Source organism: Balearica regulorum, chromosome 1, assembly GCF_011004875.1.
Source record: "Balearica regulorum gibbericeps isolate bBalReg1 chromosome 1, bBalReg1.pri, whole genome shotgun sequence".
Classification (NCBI taxonomy): domain Eukaryota; kingdom Metazoa; phylum Chordata; class Aves; order Gruiformes; family Gruidae; genus Balearica; species Balearica regulorum.
In genome coordinates, this window is record NC_046184.1 from 153,395,312 (window position 1) to 153,418,765 (window position 23,454).

The 23,454-nt window shown below is 40.6% G+C and overlaps 1 protein-coding gene across 6 annotated transcripts in view; it reads right to left on the reverse strand.

Annotated features, from left to right (window-relative positions):
- The window catches only part of ARHGEF7 (Rho guanine nucleotide exchange factor 7), a 129,255-nt gene that overhangs the window by 68,425 nt on the left and 37,376 nt on the right, over positions 1 to 23,454 (reverse strand). For 5 of the 6 annotated variants that reach the window (XM_075740003.1, XM_075740040.1, XM_075740012.1 and 2 more), the window contains 3 exons: positions 8,811 to 8,895; positions 4,460 to 4,590; positions 1,711 to 1,912 (listed from right to left, as the gene is read on the reverse strand). In XM_075740003.1, the coding sequence (XP_075596118.1) occupies positions 1,711 to 1,912; positions 4,460 to 4,590; positions 8,811 to 8,895 (418 nt within the window). Of the gene's footprint in view, positions 1 to 1,710; positions 1,913 to 4,459; positions 4,591 to 8,810; positions 8,896 to 11,409; positions 11,478 to 23,454 lie in introns of those variants that run through there. The other variant, XM_075740021.1, reaches the window with a different exon arrangement.

Consider the following 23,454-nt stretch of genomic DNA (forward strand, 5'->3'; position numbering starts at 1 on the left):
GTCTTACAGAAGCTAGGACCAAGCCCTTGTAGCCCAGGGAACATACCTGTACAATGGAGGGAAGAGAGCTTAGCAGAAAACTTTCCTCATTGTGAGAAGTGAAATTTAAACCAGGGACTGGAAGCAGTTCATCTCAGCCCCCAGGAATCAGACAGGGTTGCAAGGACTGGCAAGAATCAAACTGCACTTGGTACTAACTTCAGTCCCATAGCTTGTTGGCTTTCCTACTTAGGAGAGTTACTTCACCCAGATGAAGTATTCTTAAAAAAAAAAAAAAAAAAATCATCCTAGAACAACCTTAATTTCAGTTGCTGGCAAGTTTTGGTTCTCATATGTTCACTGTTAAAAGTTATTTCCATTATTCTGGAGCCTAACTGCTGACTCAGGTTCCAGTCTTGGGAGTCAGAAGACATCAAAACTGATGTAATCCAAACAAGACCTCTGCAGCAATGTTTTAAACGAATAAGGTTTGGACAAGACAGTCATCGTGGCTCAAAGACTGCTACAACACTACAGACAAGAAAAAACAGGCTTTGGGAATTGTTTTTCAGGATAAGCCACATCTGAGAGATCTCTGAAAAACATTAAAGCTAAGTCTTAGATCGTGACTTACATCATGACTATGCCCAAGAGGATCTAGTTGAAAATGACAACAAAGTTACAGATCCAAGACTTTAGCATTCTGCAAAAATGGACTGCAGATAGCAAATCAAGGAAGAAAATAAGAGGATGCAACTGGACGAGAAAGAGTAAGTTTAGAAATGGAGTTTTACCCTCACAACTTCAGTTTGCAATCATGTATCTGTATGGCTGCCTAAAAAAAAAAGTCATGCCAATGATTTTAGCATGGCCCAAAATACAGGTGTTTTGATTGCAGCTGTGACAAAGGAAAGAGTGGTAAAGCCTCTCAGAACGTCCCTGGGTAGTTTTATCCTACCAGGTTTACCCCCAGTCTCTGAAAGCAAGCAGAAAGAGAGAGACAGGAAAAAAAAGTCCTGGTGGATTAAAAAGCAATGTTAGTTCCGAGATTCAGTCATGAAGATGACATTTACAGAAGGAACTTTCATGGTATGAAGTTCAAAATAAAACTTTAATGAAAGAGTGAAGTCTGTATAAATAAAAGTGGAAGGCACATGAACAATAAACAAAAGGAAAAGTCACAAATACATGATCTTTGAAAAACTGTCTCCAGCTTCCGGTAGATTTCAGTAGAATTGGGGATTTTTTCCTGCATTTATTTGCTTTTAAGTAATGGGACATGTTTAGAGATGTTTTTGGTGTAGTTTTTGTTGGTTTGGGGGGATGGTGTTTTTGTTTGGGTTTTGTTGTTTTTAAATACATTTGCAGGAAATCCTTCAATATTTAAACCCAAAGCACCAATTCAACTTATGTCAGCATCAGAGTCAAAATCCAGCATTCTAGGAATTCAGATCAAGGAAATCAGAGCAGCTCAACTGCAACAGACAGACAGACAAGCAAACAGAATGGGGAACTTTAGAATTAACAGTAAGCATGCAGAAAAGTCCTCGAGCACTCTATATAGCAAACTGGGGTACGGGAGTATGAGTTCCTGAGCATTAATGATTCCTGTGAATGAAGTTCAGTAAATACAGTCAAGCTTAAACAATTACAGTTTTTAATTAATCAATCAACCATCAACCTCTATTCAAAGCCAGAATTTGTGCAAATATGCTCTCCTTCAAAACTCACCATTTGATTTTATTTCTCGTACGTAGTTACTTGGAAACCACCCTGTTTTGCCATTTAGCGTTCCTTCCCACCAGCCTCCTTCTTCCACTCTTGTAACATGAATAATATCTCCTTTCGAAAAAGAAAGTTCATCTTCATTTGTCTGTTGAAAATTAAATTTTGCTCTCACCACCAACTGATGGTTGCTGTTATCTGTCATGTCCTAGTAAGTGAGAACACAAAGAAAAAAGATCATGATAGAGATTTAAACAATTACTCCATGAATGAAACAGAAGTATCCATAAAATGGAAGCAGCCTCTCCTCCACATACAGCACTCCCCATATGTTTTTCTCTAAGCATTTGTAAGGGATGATTTGCTATTCCCAATATTTCTGTCATTTTTAATCTATGGATTTGTATCAGTCCAGGGAGTACACTGTCTTATTACACAGCCCCTTCAAATCAGAAGAATGCGACAGAGCTAAAATGAGAATAATTCTTACTCCCCCCCCCCCAAAATCAAGTATTTTCTATATACTGTATAAATTAAAATTCCTTTTGGCAACTACAAAGAAACAACAGATTTACATTAGAGAGGTTTTTTCTCTAAAAAACTTTCCAGGCTGGAAGGAGGGTAGAACTGAGCTGAGTTTAATTTAATGCTGGATATAAATAGTTTGCAGCTTAAAACTTTTTTTTTTCTTTCCTGTAAAACATCAGGTTGGAAGGTTCCATACCTGAATGTGCAAGTCTCCATGGCCTGCCAATAGAGGAGGACAGTGTTCTTCCACAAAACCTATGACACAGTTATGCAATTTACCTTGAAAAAGTACTCACGAATCATTTGCCTCAAGGTGAGCACAGCTGCAAGTCTGCAGCACGTCTGACTTGCAGCTGTATATATATATGTGTGTGTGTATATATATATACACACACACACGCACTTATCCCCTATCACAGACGTGAAGGCAGATTTTTCGCTCTATTGTAACAACTAAATGTTAATAGCTCCTTCTTAGAAGTCCTTCAAATTAACGATGTTGAAATCTGGCATTTTGTTCTTGGATGTCAGTTTGGATGTCTGCATCATTTAAGCATTTCATGAGAGTTACAACAAACTTTTATGCTAAAAAAAGCTAAATAATTGGACAGCTTTAAATAATCCAGATACAATCCAATGCACTGGTACTGAGAGAACAGAACTATAAATTATGTCTGTCTCTATCATAAGTAAGGATCAATACCTGTATTACTAAAGAAGTAACTTAGTGAGAAAGTGACTGTGTAAGCAATCCCAGTCAGCTATCCAGATAGCAGAATTTCACCTACATGATGTCTATATAATCAAGATGATGAAAAGATGTACTACGTAATGTGACTGGGATCATATAACGTGTGAGCTTAATTCATATCCACAGCAATTATGTTATTGTATCACAACTCAATTTAACAATCAGACTTTTAGTGGCTAAGAAACTGTAGGAAAATGAGGGCAAACACAACTTTGAAAACATGCAGAAAGCCCCAAGATACTGTCAGTCCCCATGTTGGACAATTAGATCGGCATATTTTCAAACAAGTGCCTCTCCCTTAGTCCTCTGCTTGTGCATCATGTGCTTTCATCTGCTAGGACTGCTCAACAAGAGAAAAAGTTTTGCCTTAGTAAACGGTAGAAAGCCACAAAATCAGCAGCAATGTTACACAGCAACATCAACTATAATCCCCTTACTCTACTAGGATGGCTCTCCAGTAGAGGCAACAGAGTACAAATTTGGTGAGAACAGTTCCAAATTGATCATCCTCAGCAGCAAAACCAAACTAAGAATTTCCCAGGTTTGGCCACTAGCTCGCTTTCCCTCCTCCTTGCACTTCTCTGCCCCTTTGCAACTTTCTGCAGAGCTCCTCAGATAACCAAAGTGATAGAAAGACTTAAAAAACAGATTGCTTCAGTAATCCGGCTAACAGCTAGTCCCACAAACAGTTGCATCAGCAAAACTGAGTGGGTGGTGAACAGCAGAGTGGGAGCTGGAATTAGTGGCCTAGGGCAAGAACTTGCCAGGGCTCTGCTACCAGAGAAAACACACCAAACCACACCTAAGAAAGCTTAAGCAGAGCACCATGTTTAAAGTTTCACGTAACAATCATAGTTCAAAACAACCTCCTTCAAGCATGGAAAAACCAGTTTACAGTAGGGATCTCAACCCTCCTAGCAAATCTTTTAGTCACTAAAAGCACCTTTCATCAGGATGGAGTAGTGTATTAAAACTAATTGTGATTTCAGCTGTACTGTAAAACAACTACACATACCACTCAGTTACCTGAAGGCTAGTTGAAGGATTCACCTTGAAACATAACAGAAAACAGGAATAACTACCAATACTGCCACCATTAAAAGTACCACCTTTGCTGAGGTTTGAGTATCCTTCAATCATCATCCCTAAACTCAGACATGGAAAAAAAAAAAATGAGATTTTTGCCTTTGGAAAAGCAAGTCCTCATGCTGAAAAGAAATAAATCCAGGAAGATACTGTGTATGCAGACAACATGGAGTGGTAACTGAGGAAAGAATAATTAGAAGTTCACAGAAAGCTGCATGTATTTTGGAACATCGTAAGAAAAGCTACAAAAATAGACTATCACAGGCTTGAAATACAGAGGTGAAAGAGAGGAGACAGTTACTTTGCTACACTATTGCTTACTCATAAATCTTGTCAAAAGAAAAAAAAAAAAATCACACCGCAGCATGTTTCATTTTGTCTAGAACTTACCAAACTCCGATACTGTCCCTGAAAGAGTTTTGAAGTTCTACTATGTGAAGACTGGGATCCCAGAGAATCGAAAGATTTTATCCGATGAGATGAGGGACGTGTGCATACAGAGTCACTGCCCAGCCCTATGTCTGTAGAAGGGGGAAAAAAAGAAGTAAATATTAGAATTTGAGAAATCTGCATATAACTTCTGCTTACTTCAGTAAAACTCACATGCTTAAACCAGATTTGATGTATCTGTAGTTGCTCAATAATTCAAGATTAAAAAAAAAATATATTAAAGTGATCTGAAATCCTCAGACACCATGAGTTTCTTCCCCGCACAGACAAGAAAACAATTTGAGCTGTTTAGGAGGAGGAGGGTTAGGCTTGTATTTCTCCATTCCTACTCACTACCAGTCTATTTAAAGGTAATTAACCAGCATCATTTTAGCTAGTGGCAAAGAATTTCAAATGCATAAAACTTGCTTGAAGCAAAGCCAGCCACATCTGTTTCTTAGCTCTTCCCCCCCCCCCCCCCATCTCCTTCTCAATTAAAACATTCCTTCCACTGTCTTTTTTCCTACATTCCTTTGTCTCATCCATTTTCTGCCAACTAAGCTATTTCTTCTTTTTTAGAGGGAGGGGGAGGGATAGGAGGAATAGAAAGGAAGAAAGCTGCTTGCTCAAAAAAAACCAGCCACCTCCTCCAAACCTCTCCCCTCATTCGTCTCTACTCTGAAAAGCACACCCGGTTGAGATGTTCCTGGGAAGGGAAGGGCAGGGCAGCATTAGGTGCTGTCTGGGTGCCGCTGGGGTCTCTGAGGGCTGGGAGGCACCGAGGGGGTGGCAGGGCAGGGCTCATCCCACCACCGCAACCAGGAGCCGGGCAGCTGGGGCACAGGGGCAGCCCCAGCCCTGGACATCGGGCACAGCCCTGGCCGGAGCTGGGGTGCTGGCCCATATATGTGTGGGGTGTCCTTGTGCAGATTAGCAGGCCACAGCCAGACAGTGGCCAAGCCACACCAAAAGCAGCTTCTAAGGAGCCTCATCCCAGTGTTACTGTGGGACAGGGGCTGCTCCCGGCTGCACCAGCTCCCCCAGCCCTCGCAGGCAGGGGGATGCTCCCAGGGCCCTTGCACGGGTGATGTGCTACAGCAGACAAACATCACTCCTTCACACAAGTCATTCCTTTTCCTCATGTTTTCCCACATAGAAGGGAATCATTCAGTGAGCATCTGAGCTTCAAGGAGCCCCAAAAACAATGCAGTATTTTCTGTCCAAAATTTAAGATGGTTCCACTAGACTACACAAGCATCCCAACTGCTCTTCTGGTTTTTATGCCTCTCTTACTCTCTTTCCTAGTAGTTTGCTTTGCCTCCAACACTCTACCTCCATTAGAGGTAGAGGCAGACAACTACAGTCTCTCAGATACTTCCAAACTAAAGCAGACGGCAATTACGCAATCCTAGTTATTTTTGGTCAAAGGGAAACACACATACAGGTGCAGTTCCATGAGAAGACTGGTGAACAAAGTGTATCTGCTGTTCCACATCAAACCTGAAGGGAGAATTCAATTCATTTTAACTGGAAAGCCTTTCTACTTCAGCACAGCATCTAACAGCAGCAGACATGCAGCAGGACAGGGTTTTAGATGGATAATGAGCACAGAAGAAAAGTGTTGACAAAGGATGCTCCAAGTCCACAGTGCCGAAGCAGAGAACACCTTCCTCAGGTGCATCTTTTTAAATGAATCTTTGCTATCCTTCAAGAATCATTATCCTTCAAAAAACCCTATAAATTTACACTCCCTAATCAAGTAGTGCAATATTAGAATTATTCATGTTAAGTTGCATATCGTTACACATTGAAGTCATAAGATACTTCACACTTTGTGAGCCTGCTTTCCTAAAAGCATTTGAAGGCCATTGTATAAACATTGGTGATTATAATGCATCACAGAAAGAACATACATCTTTGTTTTCACAAACTGTCAGGAAATGGGATTAGGTCATGGGCTTTGTTTCTAAATCATAACTTTATGGCTAATTCTAATGCTCCCAAAAGCTTTAAAGTTACCATAACCATCAGTAACTAATAGAACTGAAGGGTTATAAGTAATCTGAAGCATCTCCATGTCCAGTTTGCTATGTTTCCTATCTGCAGTCAAGTAGAATAGATACACCACCAAATCCAGCATTATACCTTGACACAGTTCACCCAGGAAAACAGGATCATGTTTAATTGTGGCAGTGTGTTCCAGCCTCTGGGCAATCCTAAAACACACCACCTAGAAACTGTTTAAGTGCAGCCTGATTCCTGAAATTTTCTAGTTCACACCAGCAGAGCTAATATACCAACACAAGAGCACCTTTTGAGGCTTGAATTAGAAACTGCACGTGTCTGAGCTGAAAAGAAGGAAAATTATTACAAACAGACCACATGCAAATTAGAAGTGTTTTTACCAATAATATATGAATACTTTCAAATGAATTTGAACATTTGATAGACTAAAAAGGCTTGCAGACCCCATATACCCATTACAGTTTCCATTAAAATACCAAATAAATGTGTTCAATGAGTTTCTCAACAGGATTACTGTCAGAAAATAATTCAACTCTGCTGCTAAAAACTGAAGAATCTTGAGTGGCAACAGAATGCACGTGTTTGACAAATATTAGTTTGGTTGATTTCACAGAAGCTTCATGCTTCTATCCATCCACCAAAAGGTTTCCCGGGTTTGTAACACCATTTCTTCTTCTCCACCATTATCTCTGCTTCCCTATACCAGTTCCTCTGCTTTTATCTGTCTACAAACAGCAACCGGTACCTTGATCCTAAATAATTTGATGGAGTGTATATCCATAGCAGCCTTTCATCAGTCTTCATGCTCATTACTCACACTTCTTCCCCTGCAGAAAGACCATCTCAGAAGGATGTGCGTATACCTGAAATTCCTGTAGACCCAGATAGGGATCTGAAAGCCAACTTCCAGCACTAGAGTAGGGAAAGAGAGTCTAAAATGCCTTCTACACAGTCACCCAAAGAAAACTGTTTGGAAGAACAGTTGGCCAGGCAGATTTATGGAGCTCTGCTTGCTCCTAAGAAATAGACAACACCACAGTTCGCATGTGGTTCTGATATTTGATTTCCATACCACCACCACTCCAGGAAAGGGATCAGCCTGGGTCCTTTCTAAGGCCAGCTGCAATTGTGGGGTTTTGATGTGGGTATTAATCTATTGATGTCTGGACCAAACAGCCACACTTTTTCTCACCTTTAGAGAGCTATGGTCAGTGTACAACAGCTTTAAAGATGTACTGAAATGGTTTACATTTGCACTTGTAGTTAAGAGGAATGGCAGTATCTTCAAGTGGCGTAAGTAGCTTCAAAGTTGTCAACAGTACTACTTCATGCCCATTTGTTAGAACTAAGAATATGATTGTAAAACTCACTCCTGAAGGTGTTTTCTGATGCAAGAAGAAAAAAAAGCAACCAAAAAATATCTGTGTTGTAGTGGACCACAGGAGTAATATGAAAGTGGTAAGACACTTATCATATTGCTAGTAAGCAAAATTACACCGATCCACCACTGACTTCTCTATCAGCTTCCTCCCCCCCCCCCCGACATAAAAACTGACAAGCACGGTCCATTTTTAAATAATATCTCTCTCTCGCCAGACTCAAACCTGATGGTCATTATTGGAATTTGCTGCTGACAATATAAGTCCCCAGCATGGAGCAGCAAAAAGGGCCACCAATGTTAACTTTTCTTGATTGTCCCAGGGTCCAGCTGACACCATTCAGTACAACCTCACCCTACAACAAAGCATGGACACCTCTCACCTGTGTGCTAATTTCTAGAGCGCTTTTTTCCCCTCAAGGAACTTGAGTTAGGTGGTTTGTGACTTCTAGCTTCCATGGAAATGAAACACGTAGATTAAGGAATCAGAGATGTTGGCTATGCTTTTGTTACTGTCAAGAAAAGATGGTGCTGGGGAATGGGGGGGGGGGGGGGGGCAGGGAGACAACAAAAAACATTGACAACAGTGTTTAAACACAGGAGTAAGAGTGGGGCAAAAGTAAACTTTTAGTATTTCAAACTGAAAAAAGAAAATAAAAAAGTAAAAAAAAAAAAAGATGAGGCATTTTTCTAAGAATTCTTGCCAACTAAAAGGCTCAGCCTTAGCTCCAGTGCAAAGCTTCCTTCTGCAAAGGAATAGACAAGACACACCAGAGATGTCACTGCAAAAATCGTAACTGCAACAAAGCATGTTCACTTTATTGTGACTATAGCAACAGGTATAAATACACATTGATGTGAGCTGAAGGTAAGGTGAGCAAGCACCAGGACACGGTAGAGCCTACTTACCTGCAGTCACCTTATTTAAAGCCACGAGAGAGCTGAGAACTTTGCTGAAATTCTGTCCCTGATACAGGTCATTTGCATCAAAAGTCTGAAAACAGAAGAACATACAATAAGTTGTAGAAACAAACCTTTAAAATAAGCATTTCTATGCTATCACGCAACCATGACTGTAGAAGCTATTGCCTGAGCAAGGTGTCAGTCTTTCAGTGGCTGTCATGGACCTGTAAAAGTATGGGGGGTGTTTCCCTCTTTTTTTAAAAAACAAACAAAAAAAACCCCAAACACCCTCATTTTAAAATAGAAAGAAAATATAGAAACAGCTGCATTTGAGAAAAAATTAAGAACATATAAACTAAAAATACCAAGTGTCATTTAAATTACAGGAAAGTTGAATAAAACATAATTATCAGATAAGAGCAGCTTTCCTCTGACAGTTTGGTCAAAAAAGTTACTGAGTATCACTATTCCTGGCATACTCTTCTTCTGCAGCAGCTCACAGGCACTGTACCCAATTGTTCATAAAATATTTTCAGAATGACTACAAACACTTCAGAGAGTATTACAACAATGTACATGCTATCTCTTTATTCTACAAGACACAGAGGAAAGCAGCATTCCTGAAAATTAATTAATTTTATGAAGAGTGAAGTTGCTGGATAGGTTAGATGGAGAATAAGGTTTAGGAAGGGGAGGGATGAAAGCTGGGGGTTATTTTATTTTTATTTTTTAACTGTGGGAAAGAGATCCAAACCTCAAACTATCTTGCAGAAAACACTCTAGTAACTTTCAAGCACTGGGTGATGACATTAAACATCTGGATTTTCAGGGGGGAAGAGGAGATTTAAAGAAAAAAAAAAAAGAGACCATAATATTTGCCTGAGGTAATGGAAACTCATCCAAAGTCTCATGAAAATAGCTCTCCAACAGATTCTGCATAGGTTGAAAGGAGTCACAGTATTCCCTTGTGCAAGACCAGAAAGAGGACAATAAAAGATAGCTATTACAGTTGTTCCAACTGATTTAAGAAACAGAAAGAGATTCAGTTTCCCGCAGCATAGTGGCTTTTATCTAAAAAGTCAACAAAAACGTGTTTATTTTCCTGATAACAGACCCATCCCACAGGCACTATCAGAAAGTCTGTACCACAGAAAGCAGCCTTCAGAGGCAGGAGCGGAAAAACCCATATTCCCAAAGGAAAGTGAGAAAGGGACAGAGAAACACTGGTTGAATCAAAGAGAAGTGAAAATTTTCATGAAAGCTACTTAAAGTAACCACAGAAGGGACTGCCAGACCAGTTATGACTGGTTATGTGATATACTGACAAAGGTAGAGCAGATTTGGGAAACATTTAACAACAGTATCGTCCAGTAAGAAGAAATGTCCCAAAGCATTCGAGGTACTTGCATATGTTAACATGCACATTCTTTACCCTCAGAATGAGGATCATCTCTGGTCCCAATGAGCAGCAGCTCTACCTCGGCTGTATGGGTGCTGACATCTCTCAAGCTCAGGTAGCGTGTATGGCTCTCTACAACTCCCTGAAAGGAGGTTGTAGCCAGGTGGGGGTTGGTCTCTTTCCCAAGTAACAAGTGACAGGACAAGAGAAAACGGCCTCAAGTTGTGCCAGGGGAGGTTTAAATTGGATATTTGGAAAAATGTCTTCACCAAAAGGGTTGTCAATCATTGGAACAGGCTGCCCAGGGAAGTGGTTGAGTCACCATCCCTGGAAGGATTTAAAAGATGCGTAGTTTTGGTGCTTTGGGACATGGTTTAGTGGTGGGCTTGGCAGTGCTAGGTTAACAGTTGGACTTGATGATCTTAAAGGTCTTTTCCAACCTAAATGATTCTATGATTCTATAGAAAACAGATGCTGAATCAAGCAGTCAAACACATACTCCAAGCAGTTATTACTCACATAAAATAAATCAAGTAACTATTTCATCAAGTTTCACTGGGCTATAGATAATTTAAAGACTACTCTTATTTGTTTGAAGCTGTAAGGAGATAGACCAGGGAACTGCCTAGGTGTGAATTTTGTAGGGGTTTTCCTGAAATATGAGGAAGTATTTAAAAAACTATGTGCACAATAAAAGATGTTCATCAAATAAGAAATTATCTGATTTCACACACAGAGACTAAAGATATGTTAAGTTTTATTAATAGCATAATTTATAATAGAGATGAGAAAAGATACCAATAAGGTGACACCAGAACGCATAAAAGCAAAACCAGACTGGAGATAGCTTAATCACTGCTCCAATTGGGGGAAAAATAAAATAAAATAAAATTAAGCTGTTATGGAACAAGAAAGCATCAGGAATGTAAAATTCCTGTTGTTAGCTATATGCTTACTGTGGTAGCTTTTAAACAAGCAAACTAAAAATATGAACAGACTCATGAAACAATGGCCCTGATCTTAAAAAAGGAAATACATGCTTGTGCGGACACCAGAACTGGATCAAAGTACTACAGAGGAGAGAGAGAGAGAGAGAGAACTATTAAATAACGTTTAAGAAAAATGTTATAAGCTACAGCTTAAACTTACAAAAACTTCAAAAAAAAACCCAACCAAAAACCCCCACTAAATCAATTTTAAGCTCACCTTCATTCTGGATTCTGATAGAGCCAAGAGCTCTCCAAAGTCAGGCTAACTGGAGAACAACAGGATGCGAGGAAGGCTTGTTTCCTGCTACGCTGAGACTATAGGGGATACCGAGAGTGATTTGATTGGATCATCCCAAACACGTATACTACCATAAAAAGAGGCCTGTATCCAGGACACACATCCAGTCTGCTACTTCAGAGGAAACAACACAATGGGAGGATATGAGAAACATTTGCTTCCTTGCGATTTTACAAAAGCAATGCTGAGGATGGCTTCCTGTCAGTATATTCATCAGTAGCATTTGATAAAGCAGGAGGGGGACATGACACCCTCCAGACAGATTTTCTCCTAACTTAACGAATGCTTAAGAATAAAATAACCTAGAGAGATAAAAAGTGAGGGGAAAAAAAGCTTAGATGCTCTAAAGTTTTGAGGCTAATTTGTTACAAACTCAACTACTTGATTATAAAACCTTGTTTCAAAAAAAAAAAATTACAAAAAACACCCACAAATCCACCAAATCCCCACCAAACTCTCACATCCTTCTTCTTAGTGGAGGTTTGCTCATTTCACAATATATAAACTCTCTCTGACATGAGAGTAAAAAGCACCAAGTAACATCTCTGAGTAAAAGCACCAAGATGCTTTAAGAGGAGCTTCCATGGGACTGCCAGAGAAAAAGAGTCTGCCTCAGGTTTTGAGAGAAGTCTGACTTGCATGTGGACCACCATCTTCATTCTGGCATTTACAGACAGATCAGCTGTGAGAACTGACACTTTAAAACATTGTATTTTGATGTGAGGAAAAGTCATTCAGTAACTTCCCTAGTTAATGTCACCGGATGATAAACATCCCCTCCATATAACACCCCCAATTCTGTGATTGCAAGAATCAAGGTTGAATTCTGAGATCTAAGTATCGAGCAAAGTTATTTTTATACTGCAAACTATTACCACATAACAAGGTCTGCATGCTAAATTATCTTCTATAATACTAGCATAACCCACTTCTCAAATCATGTTATAAGCATAATGTGAATTCAAACTTGCATATGCTTACAACAGCTCTTAAAAATCCAAACACTGAGGAAGATACTACCTTGGAAATATTGAGATTTGTCTTTCAAACACTATGTGACAGATGTTAAACAAGGCTTTATGGAAAAGTATTTCCAAAACATCCTTGCTTTCTAGGCAAACTCTGCAGAGACTCCATTTGTGATGAAGATTATCCTCTTGTTCATCCATCCTTACCTTCCACCAAGACAGTCAGATAAAACATTAGTCAGGACACAAGTATAAAAAACTGTCATAAATCACATCAGATGAGGACCTAGCCAAGCCAAATCTTTTGAACAAACTTTAAATAAAATACCTTTGTTTTTAAATTCCATAGAATTGACCACCTGCAGATATGTCTTGTATTAGCATTAATATAAAGCACAGCTACTAAACGAAGACAGACCAGGACCATATTAGGAGCCTGGCACTGGGAACACTTTGCAATTTATAAATAGTTAGCTGGGAATCAATGAATGTCAAGCTTAGCAAGTTCATCCCCGTATGCCTTATCTGCCTGTTTTCCTGTTCTTTCAACATCTTTCTCACATTCTTCTGTTCTCCCCTGGATTTCACCATCTGACACAGTGATATCCCAGGCAGACACTGTATTCTAGAAGCAGACCAGACCAAACTGCCTAATAACAAGGGGTCTCACGTGAGCTATAACACTACATACACACTCAAGAGGACATTGGCCCTTTCGGTCACCAAAGCCTGCTTGTTGCCTACCCTGACCCACAGATTCTGACTTCCCTTTCTACACCCCCTAACAATTCCCAATATACAAGCCTGGCTTTCCACAACTATGCCTGCATTTTTTGCCCCTAGGATTTCAATTGGCTGCAAACTTTACTGGTAACAACTTTATGACTTCTTCCAGGGCATTAATGAAATGTTAAATAACATGGTCGAGTGCCCATATATCTGCTATTGCAAGGTGTACATTGGATGGTTATTCCGCATTTGTAATTGTATTAGTCTATTAATTAGCCAGGTTTTTTTAATTCATTCATATGAGCTGTATTGATTTTTCCATCACTGACATTTCTTAAAACACCAAATGAAATGCCTTAGAGATCCATTTCATCCACATACTGGTTATTCAACTACCAAATCCATCCTCTCATTTTAAAACAAGACTGACCTTTGCATGCATCTGTTTAAACTCCATCACATTCCAAGTGATGGTAATGGTGATGGTAATACACTCAGTTACTTTAAGTCCTAAACCACTAACCCTGAGTGGATGGAGACTTCTGTTCCAACAGTGTTTATGATCTAATAGCAATAAGGAAATAAAACTAACATAGCAATGCTTGCCCCTCATATCCCTGCAACAACCAGTACCTATTGGAACTAGAAAAACATTAACTGAGGAATTAGTGAAAGGAAATTAGAAAATAAGGTTGAGAGTATACCAGGTGAGAGCAGACTCTGGCATACAGTAAGCCTGCAGCAGCATTCTTTTCTTCCAATCAGCTAGTTTCAAGGCCTTGGGTATCCTTTACACTATTTTATCCCCCCCGCTCCCCCCCTTCTAGTCCATTAGGTCAGAAGGCAGTTATGGAAGAAATATTTTTAGATTAAGGTATTTCTCCTGATAAGGCAAGGTCTACAACTGGAGATGGGGCGGGGGAGGGGGAATCTGGAGTGGTTCAGCCAAGCTTCCAGACACACACTTTTTCCTCAAATGTGTCTTCTACCAATCTTAACTTGCTTGTACCCTTAAGCCACCAGAGCATGAGTAAGGCTGTATCTAATGGTCATAGTAAGAAAAGTTCATATACTGGTTAAGAGTAAAATAGAAAGGTTTTTCTTAGTATTTCCTTGCTAGACTAGTGCCTTGAATATACACAGGTACAGTATTCCCAGTGAATATTAACATTTTAAGCATCTGACAAAAATAGATGACAGCTTTCTTTACAGCACTGCACCATAAACTGCAGCAGCTGAGGAGCTGACTTACGAGCAGCCCCGACATCTGTGCAGCACAGATAGGGCTGCTGCTGCTAACCTCACCAGCCAGCCCCAAAATAAACTGTACCCCCTAGGCTGTGCATACTAAACTGGCAGGACACTTTCCAGCTCAGCTTGGGGGCCTTGGGTCCCTAGCGCAAAAGATTACGAGAACATTGGCTTGCTCACCCGGAGGAAATGAAAGGAAGTGAGCAGGGTGGCTTGGCAAAGTGCAGCACGACCATGTACAACGTGTCACTCCACCTGTTCCTAGTGCACAGGCTGTGGCATTTTTGGCCACAAGAGCAAGAATAAACAAGCGGTACAAAAAAAAGCAACTCATGGTTAGAAACGAGTGACCTTCTTGAAAAGCACTAAGAATATCCAGCGTATTTCTACCCCTAGAGCAGCTGGCAAGGGGAAGCCACAGAGACCATCCATGATCAGGTCCACATTCCTGTGATGACACCTAATACATTCAAGCTGGAAAAAAGATCCCATAGGTAAGCCTACATGCAAAGCACATTTTTTTTCATTTATTCTCACATTAGGTCAGCGGTAAGTGGTTCTGAGTCTCATTCAGCTACTGTGCAGCAGCTGTTCCCTGTGCCGTGCATTATCATCTGAAAGCTGCGGCAGTAAAAAAGAGAGATAAGAAAAGCAGGGTACTATGACAACTCAGAGGAGAAGGGAAGGGGGGAGAAGAGATGATTACAAATGTTCTGGAAATCTCTATGAAGCATACTGCTACCCAAATGTAGTAATGCACAGCAAAGGGAGAGCTAAAAACATTAAGTTCTATTTCAAAAATTAAGAGTAAGTCAAGAAGAAAAGTTTGAAAATAACTGGGAGAATAGACCTGCAGTGCAGGATTTCTGTGAGTTCACAAGAGAAATTAAAACTCAGTGGTAAAGAATAAATAAAACTTAAGAGGAGATTTGGAATAAATTTTACCTGTTTTACAAAAGTAAAAACTTAATTGTACAAAATACACCACATCACTTAGAAAGCTTTAATTCTTACAACTAGTAATACTTTTAAGACCTAACACGTTATCGACAAAAGCAGGCACAACCAACAATAAAATGTATATGGAAGTCTGTAGTGTTTGTGTGCACATGCATGTATCTAAATACACATTTACAACACAAATCTGAAGAGGACAAAGGTTAAAAAAAAAAACCCAACTTGTTTTAGTCCCTGAAGATGTACTAAAGCTTTCCGGCTCCAATATTATTTTTGCCCAAACCAACTGCCTCAAAGCACTAATGATTCTGCAGAGCATTAATTTCAATTACTACTTAACGTTTTACCTAAGCCACTGCTTCAAAGTCAACATCTAAACATTGCAAAACTAAACATATACGACTTATTTTTCAGCAAAAATGGCATTAAGAAAAAAAGCGAAGAAAACCAACCCTACACAAAGGAATACTAAGGTTCTTTCTGTTTTTAGAATGTGACACAGCAAGTTAGTATCCTCAGATGAATTCTTTAATAAACGAGTCAAAGAATTTGATACTTTTAACCATAAACTTCTAGTAGTAGGAAACCAAGATGTAATTTAAAACATAGAAAGGTTAGCACTGTCTACATTTGTATAAGCACGTAAGAAAATGTAAGCCTGTTCCAAATTTCTACCTGCACAGCAAAACAAGAACTACATCTATTGCATCTTCATCCAAGATCACCTTCAAATTGCTTTGTAGGTTTTTAATCTTACAGATGATACCACACAGTGATAATTCTCAGCTTGCACTGCAAGAGAGACATTCAGTGGCATATAGTATTAATACATGATTGAGTACTAAGGCTTAAGGAAGCTCACACTCCTGGAAGTACAGGCAAAAATAAAAGTTGTTGTAACAAAATTATTGAAGATAAAATTTGATCAAGACACTGACGTTAACATGCCTTGGTACTTGTCAAAATGAGGTTACACCTACTTGCTTAGCCAAAACAAAGCAATTGCACAAGCACCTTCTAGTGCCGATGAAGAGAGGCACCTCAGCAGGGAACCTTAGCCAGAAACATACCCTGAGAGAGATTCAGCCCAGTAAAACTCACCTCATTTTCTGCTATGCATAGACAAGAACTATATAAACTACTCTCCTAAAATAAATCAGGAAACACAGCTGTGGAAATCCAGGCCAAAACACATGGGGAATACTGTAAGTAAAGGAAAAAAAAAAAAACCCTCACAAAATACATGCTTGTAAATAAATACAGACAGTTCCATGAAGCAGAGTAAGCACTCAGCGACAAAAATGGTAAAACATAATTTTTGGCTAATAAGTGCACAAGATGTCACAGACTGCCAGTACATCTGATAAACAAGGACACAGTTAAATAGTCATATGTTCTGGGGAAAACCACAAGAGAAAGGTGAAGGATATCTTACTAAACTTTACTTTTACTATAACTAGCTTTTCTTTCTAAAAAGAAGAACTGAAAACTCCGCCTTCTCCCAACAGTTCTTAAGAATAAATGAACCAAAGGCATTTGAATGAGGAGTAAAAATCACTTCACTTGGCTTGAAGTACAATGTCCACCTGCTTAGATGAAAGCCTGTTGTACAGAACAGCAATGATATACTCAGATGACCAAGACTAGGTGCTCAGTTAACTACAAGTTACATTAATTTCCTAAATTTACTGATGAGTTCTACTTAACTTTCTGTGCTCTAAGCCAGCCGTGTACTCTAGCACTGCTCTAGAGCTCAAAGCTCAAGTGTCTGCACTGACAGAACTGCCTCACAAGAAATCAGCAAGAAGTTTCTCAAGAGTGTCACAAAGTAATTTTCTTCCTGAAAGCGATTGTGTCGTCTAACCCTGTAATGAAAAAAACATGTATGTTTCTGCGGTGTTTATCAGCATAGATTGCAACGTGTCAGTAACTTTTTGCTAAAAAGAAGGCTCCTGCTTTCATAGCCTTCCTTTTGGACACCACAGATGACAAACTTTTTCAGCACTACAGGGTGCAAGTGGACTAGAAGCTAAAATTGCTGTGGGGATTGGATACAGTGCTGCAGCTAACAAAAAGGCTGGCCAAATTTTAGAAACAAAAGCAAACAGCAGGAAAACCCACAGAACTAACAGGAGACTTTCCCAAAAGAAACAGGCTGCAGAGAAGGAAAGCAGCTTCTAGGTCCTGGGTTTTACCCCAAGAACAATGCTAACATCTACTGCAGGACTGTGCCTCTGATTCTGAGGCTAGACACTTAATGAAAGCGGTTTCTTCTTGTGTGAATAGTTCATTAAAGATCAATGTAGGAGGAGAAAGCCTGTGAAGTTCGTTTTCAGGCCTTTCTATGCGACAGATGCTGATAATTAGTTTGTCAATAACTTGCAACTACCAAAAAAAAAAAAAAAAAGAAATGGCAGATTTTGGTCTTCCAAATTAAAACGATGTCTGTAACAGCATCAACTGCTCACGTTCCGCAAGACTACAATCCCCATTAGATGTGAACAACTGCAAGTCATGGGAGCGGCTGGTCACTTGAGTGGCCGTACTTTTTTCTTTTTTCTTTTTTTTCTTTTTTCTTTTTTTTTTTTTTTTTAAAATCACAGTAGATTTTAGTTTTTTGAATCTACTCCTTCATCCCACAGCTTCTGCTACTTCAGACCCCATTGGGTACCCGTCCTTCCACCAACCCCATTCAGTACTGCTGTGAAAGAGCAGCATGGAAACACAAACCTTCTCGAGTTCCAGTTTAGAAGATGTCTATCATGCCCTGAAGTACTAGGTAAAATTCACAGGCAGATATCCACCTTCTCCTCCATAATTTATGGATAAATGTCATACTTGCAAGCAAAGTTAATGTAATGGAATCTGTAAACACTTTCCCATCTTAAAGTATAAACATACATTATGGCTCCATCATTTTCATAAATCTACAATTTCTTCCTGCTTTTCTTTTTTCCCCAATAATAACTTAGAAAGAAGTTATGAAAAAGTCTTAATGAAAGAGCAACACAAAAATGGCTCTGCACAAACACCAGACCAACACTTTATGCTAACTGAAATTATCAAGAGCACTGAAAATGAAAACTGACCTCAAGCAGATCACAGTCATAGCAAAAATCAAAATTACAGGACAGCAACAGTCACAGTCGCTTAAGACTACCGAAACAGGCTGCCCAACTGGCCTGGCCAGGGTCTGAAAGGAGATCTTGAACATAAACATTCAGAACCGAATCAGGTCCCAGCTGACTAGAGATTAGCAACCATGTTGCCCACCTACAAGAAAAGCTGGAAGGAGGATCTGGGGAACTGCAGGTCTGTCAGTCTGACCTTGATGCCAGGGAAGGTTACGGAGCAGATCATGTCAAGTGCCATCATGCAGCATGTACACGACAACCAGCTGATCAGGACCAGTCAGAATGGGCTTATGACAGGCAGGTCCTGCTTGACTAACCTGATCTCCTTCTATGACAAGGTGACCCACTTAGTGGATGAGGGAAAGGCTGTGGATGTTGTCTACCTAGACTTCAGTAAAGCCTTTGACACAGCTTCCCACAGCATTCTCCTGGAGAAGCTGGCTGCTCATGGCCTGGATGGGCGTGTGCTTTGCTGGGTAAAAACCTGGCCGGGTGGTCGGGCCCAAGGAGTTGTGGTGAATGGAGTTAAATCCAATTGGTGGCTGGTGACAAGTGGTGCTCCCCAGGGCTCATTATTGGAGCAAGTTCTCTTTAATATCTTTATCAATTATCTGGATGAGAGGATCGAGTGCACTCCCAGTAAGTTTGCAGATGATACCAAGTTGTGCAGGAACATTGATCTGCTTGAGGGCAGGAAAGCTCTACAGAGGGGTCTGGACAGGCTGGATCTATGGGCTGAGGCCAACTGTATGAGGTTCAACAGGGCTCAGTGCCAGGTCCTGTACTTGGGTCACAACAACCTCACGCAATGCCACAGACTTGGGGAAGAGTGGCTGAGAAAGTTGCCTGGCAGAAAAGGACCTGGGGGTATTGGTCGACAGCCAGCTGAATATGAGCCAGCAGTGTGCCCAGGTGGCCAAGAAGGCCAACAGCGTCCTGGCTTGTGTCAGGAATAGTGTGGCCAGCAGGACTAGGGGAGTGATTGTCCTCCTGTACTTGGCACTGGTGAGGCCACACCTCAAATACTGTGTTCACTTTTGGGCCCCTCACTACAAGAAGGACATTGAGGTGCTGGAGCGTGTCCAGAGAAGGGCAATGAAGCTGGGGAAGGGTCTGGAGCACAAGTCTTGTGAGGAGTGGCTGAGGGAACTGGGGTTGTTTAGCCTAGAGAAGAGGGGGCTGAGGGGAGACCTTCTCGCTCTCTACAACTGCCTGACAGGAGGCTGTAGCCACGTGGGGGTTGGTCTCTTTCCCAAGTAAGAAGTGATAGGACAAGAGAAAACGGCCTCAAGTTGTGCCAGGGGAGGTTTAAATTGGATGTTAGGAAAAATGTCTTCACCAAAAGGGTTGTCAATCATTGGAACAGGCTGCCCAGGGAAGTGGTTGAGTCTCCATCCCCAGAGGTATTTGAATGACATATAGATGTGGTGCTTAGAGACATGGTTTAGTGGTGGGCTTGGCAGTGTTAGGTTAACAGTTGGACTTGATGATCTTAAAGGTCTTTTTCCAACCAAAACAATTCTGTGATTCTATGATCTCTGCACAAGGTTTTAAACTGCTGTTTGCCAATGACTGAACCCAGTAGTGACACACTGAATTCTTTAAGGCTCAAAATAAACCAGTTCCTAAGGAAGAGGGAGTTGATATGTTCAGGAAACTTGCAACTAGATTTCAAGCATTGTTCTGAAATAAAGAATTGCACATCAGCTAAACTGTGAACATCTCCATACTCTTACCTAAAAACACAGGAAGGATGGTTTGCCATAACTGATTTCAGATGCCTTCTGTCTAGATACATGTTCTGCTAACGTATCACAACTAATTTCTGAAATATCAGCCTAGTTTCAAAAGCCATGCTGTATGGAGTGAGAAGAAGTCTATATAATGAAGAAAAAAAGCTTAATTTATATCATAAAAAATTTGAAGGGAAAAAAAAAAGTAGGAAAACCAACTTCTCTGGGTCCAAAATAGGTAGTGTTACCTGCAATCCAACTCTCCATTTGCAAAACAGGGAAAATAGTAGCTAAATACCTGTTTAAGTCGCTACCATCAAAGTATCACAGACGCATAGTAAAATTGTTGAGACAGATTTTTTCTTTTAAAACAGCAGCATTCATAGACACAGACACACCCAGATCATGTCAGAGAGTTAAGAGCTGGGGGCAGGGGAAAGAAGTCATCCTACTGCAAAAGATTTTGTACTACATGAGGTTATCATCTGCCCTCTTAAAATAGCCTGCTGGCTGTTTTACTACACTACCACATGCTCTAACCACAACTTAAATGCTATCACATGCTCACGTTTCATCTGGAACAAATGCATACAGCCAAGTGGTCAGATGATGCATAGATTCAGCATCAATGGAGAACGAACTACAGACAAAGCATGAGCCACAAGAACAGCCCCGCTGACCTCAAACACACTATTTCACCTACTGCTCATCACAGTGCTTCGGAGTCTCATTTTGTTGCGTGCACACACCCTTTTTTAAATAAACATTTTAACAGAAGAAACAGGAAAACGCTTGTAGTGTTAAATATGTATTAGTAGCCAGAGGAGAAAGACTGAAGAGGAATTGGTATTTTGAGATTTCTAGCATGGGTCAGAATTTGACTGAGCATGATTAGATGCATGGAAAACCATGGCAGAGGGAAAAAGAAAGATAATTTAGAAATGCAAGAAAGAAAAAAGGAGTGTTACACCCTTCTGGTAAGAAGGGATTTATGAGAAATCTCATTTGCTTCCCAAATATACTGTGGAAAGTGCCAAAAATTAAGAATAAAGGCTTACTGAATTTCCATATAGCCTGTTGAAGTTTTCATTTAGAATCAACTGGAAAAAAGTAATTTCAAAATAGTTAGCAGAAATTAACAAACCCCCAAACCCAAGATTTCAAGTTTCAGTTAGATCAAGAGTGAATTCATTTCAATACTTCTGTTTTAAAAATTCACTGAAGAGCACAAAATTGCATATAGAGCCCCTGAGCTCCTCCCAAGTGAATCCTTTTCGATTCATAGCTTACCATTTTGATTTCAGTCAGTATAAATACTGTTAAAAAGGAGCCTAGGGCTGGATCTCTCTCTCTCTCCCAGGCACGTGCAATAACATGATCCAGGATCCTCCACCATTTATAAAACCCATTTTGGAAAAGCAGGCACAGGACTTTACCCAGGAAGCAAGGACCAGCCTCACAACCACCTCCTTTGGTGACCGCTCCTGTTGCGGGGCTGGCAGAGCTGCCTAAGCAGCAGCAGGGCAGCCAGAGGGCCCAGCATCTTCGGGCGAGGAAGATGGAAAACTGAAGCCAACTCAATGCAACAGCCTGTAACTTGAGGGCATTCAGCAGCTGCCAGGCCAGCAGCCGAGTCATCAGGGCAAGACACGTGGCACAGGTCTAGGTAAACCACTCCTGCTCAGGATTTGCAAGCCCACAGAGGAGCGAAAGCTTTCAGGAGGGAGATCTCCCACACTCCTTTCTCCCACACCACCTCACACTCCTTTCACTCAAGTGGTCATTAAACTCTCACAGTAATCCAGTTCTAGCAGCTGAACTGGTAGAAAATTAATCCAGCAAGAAGTGGGAAGTTTGCTGCAAGTTTCACAGGCTAAACCAGTTCAATACCGGACAAGATTAGGACCTGCACCAATGCGTGGGAGAGAAACATCTTGTCTGTCAAGGGAAGAAACACTCACTTGAGGTGCTGAAAAACATCACAGTTGATCAGATATTTTCGGGGGGGGGGGGGGGGGGGGGGAGAAAAAAAAACCCCACACAGCTTCGCTACAATCCACCCCCACTCTAATCATCCAGCATCATGCTGATGTTCAGTAGTAAGTTTCTGTAAGAAATTAAAACTTACTGTTTATGAGAATATCTATAAAAATTTCCACATTCCAAATATTAATAAAAGATGGCCTCTAGCAGGTTACAAGCAACAACAAAAGTAAAATCAATACAAGTTTTGCTTATTCATAGTAATGCCTGGGGACACAACCTGAAAGAAATAAAAATAACTTTTCCAAGAAACTAGCTATTGCAAGAATTTTATAGTTCTGATTCATCAGTCGATAGGCTACACGATGGGCTTGGGTAGCCAAGCTGGCAAGGGCAGCTAGAGGTGTTACTACGAGCAACCAGGCCCAACAGTCTATCTCAAATCCTCCTTTTCTCCCAAATATTCTCATCTCCACAATCCAGGATTCTTCTAGCCTCATGCCATCACCTTCCCCATTGCAGATGCCCTAACTTCAATGCCCTCTCGTAAACACAACTGCTCACATTCCAGCCTTCAAAAAAACAGAGTCCTAAATCCAGCCTCTCTCTTGCAACACATACTATCTCACCAGCACTGCCTGGGCCCTGATCTGGCATCCTGATCCAGAAGGCAGGTCCTGGGTTTCCACAGCAGACACTGAAGAGAGCAAGCTTCAGCCACCATCTGATCAATGGTACCCATAGGGAGATATCCTGTTCCTATCATCTCTGTGCAGCCAACCAATGCCAAGGAGTCCATGCCTGTGGTAGGTGATGCCCTGTAAGGTCAGGATTGTGTCTGCCCACAAGCACCAGAGCTTGGGACCTTCTGATGAAGACTCAGATATGCTATTGTGCGCTTTTACGAGTTATAACAGTTCAGTGACTGGCAAAGACTGTTTCAGTGTAAGCTCTTTTGCTAATGTAATTGATGCTCATGCAGCAGAACCCAGGAGCTAAAGCTGCTCATCTTGACAACAAGAACTTCTAACAGAGGGTCATACACTACTCCAAGAAGCATCTAGGGATGCCATTTGTGGAATCAGGACAAGCAATTAAGAAAAATTGATGACAGCTTATCCAGCCCCAAAACCTGCATCTAAGAGTTGCCAATAAGGAAGAATATAGAAAGACAAATATTACGTAGTAATACTTAACCAAGATGTTCTT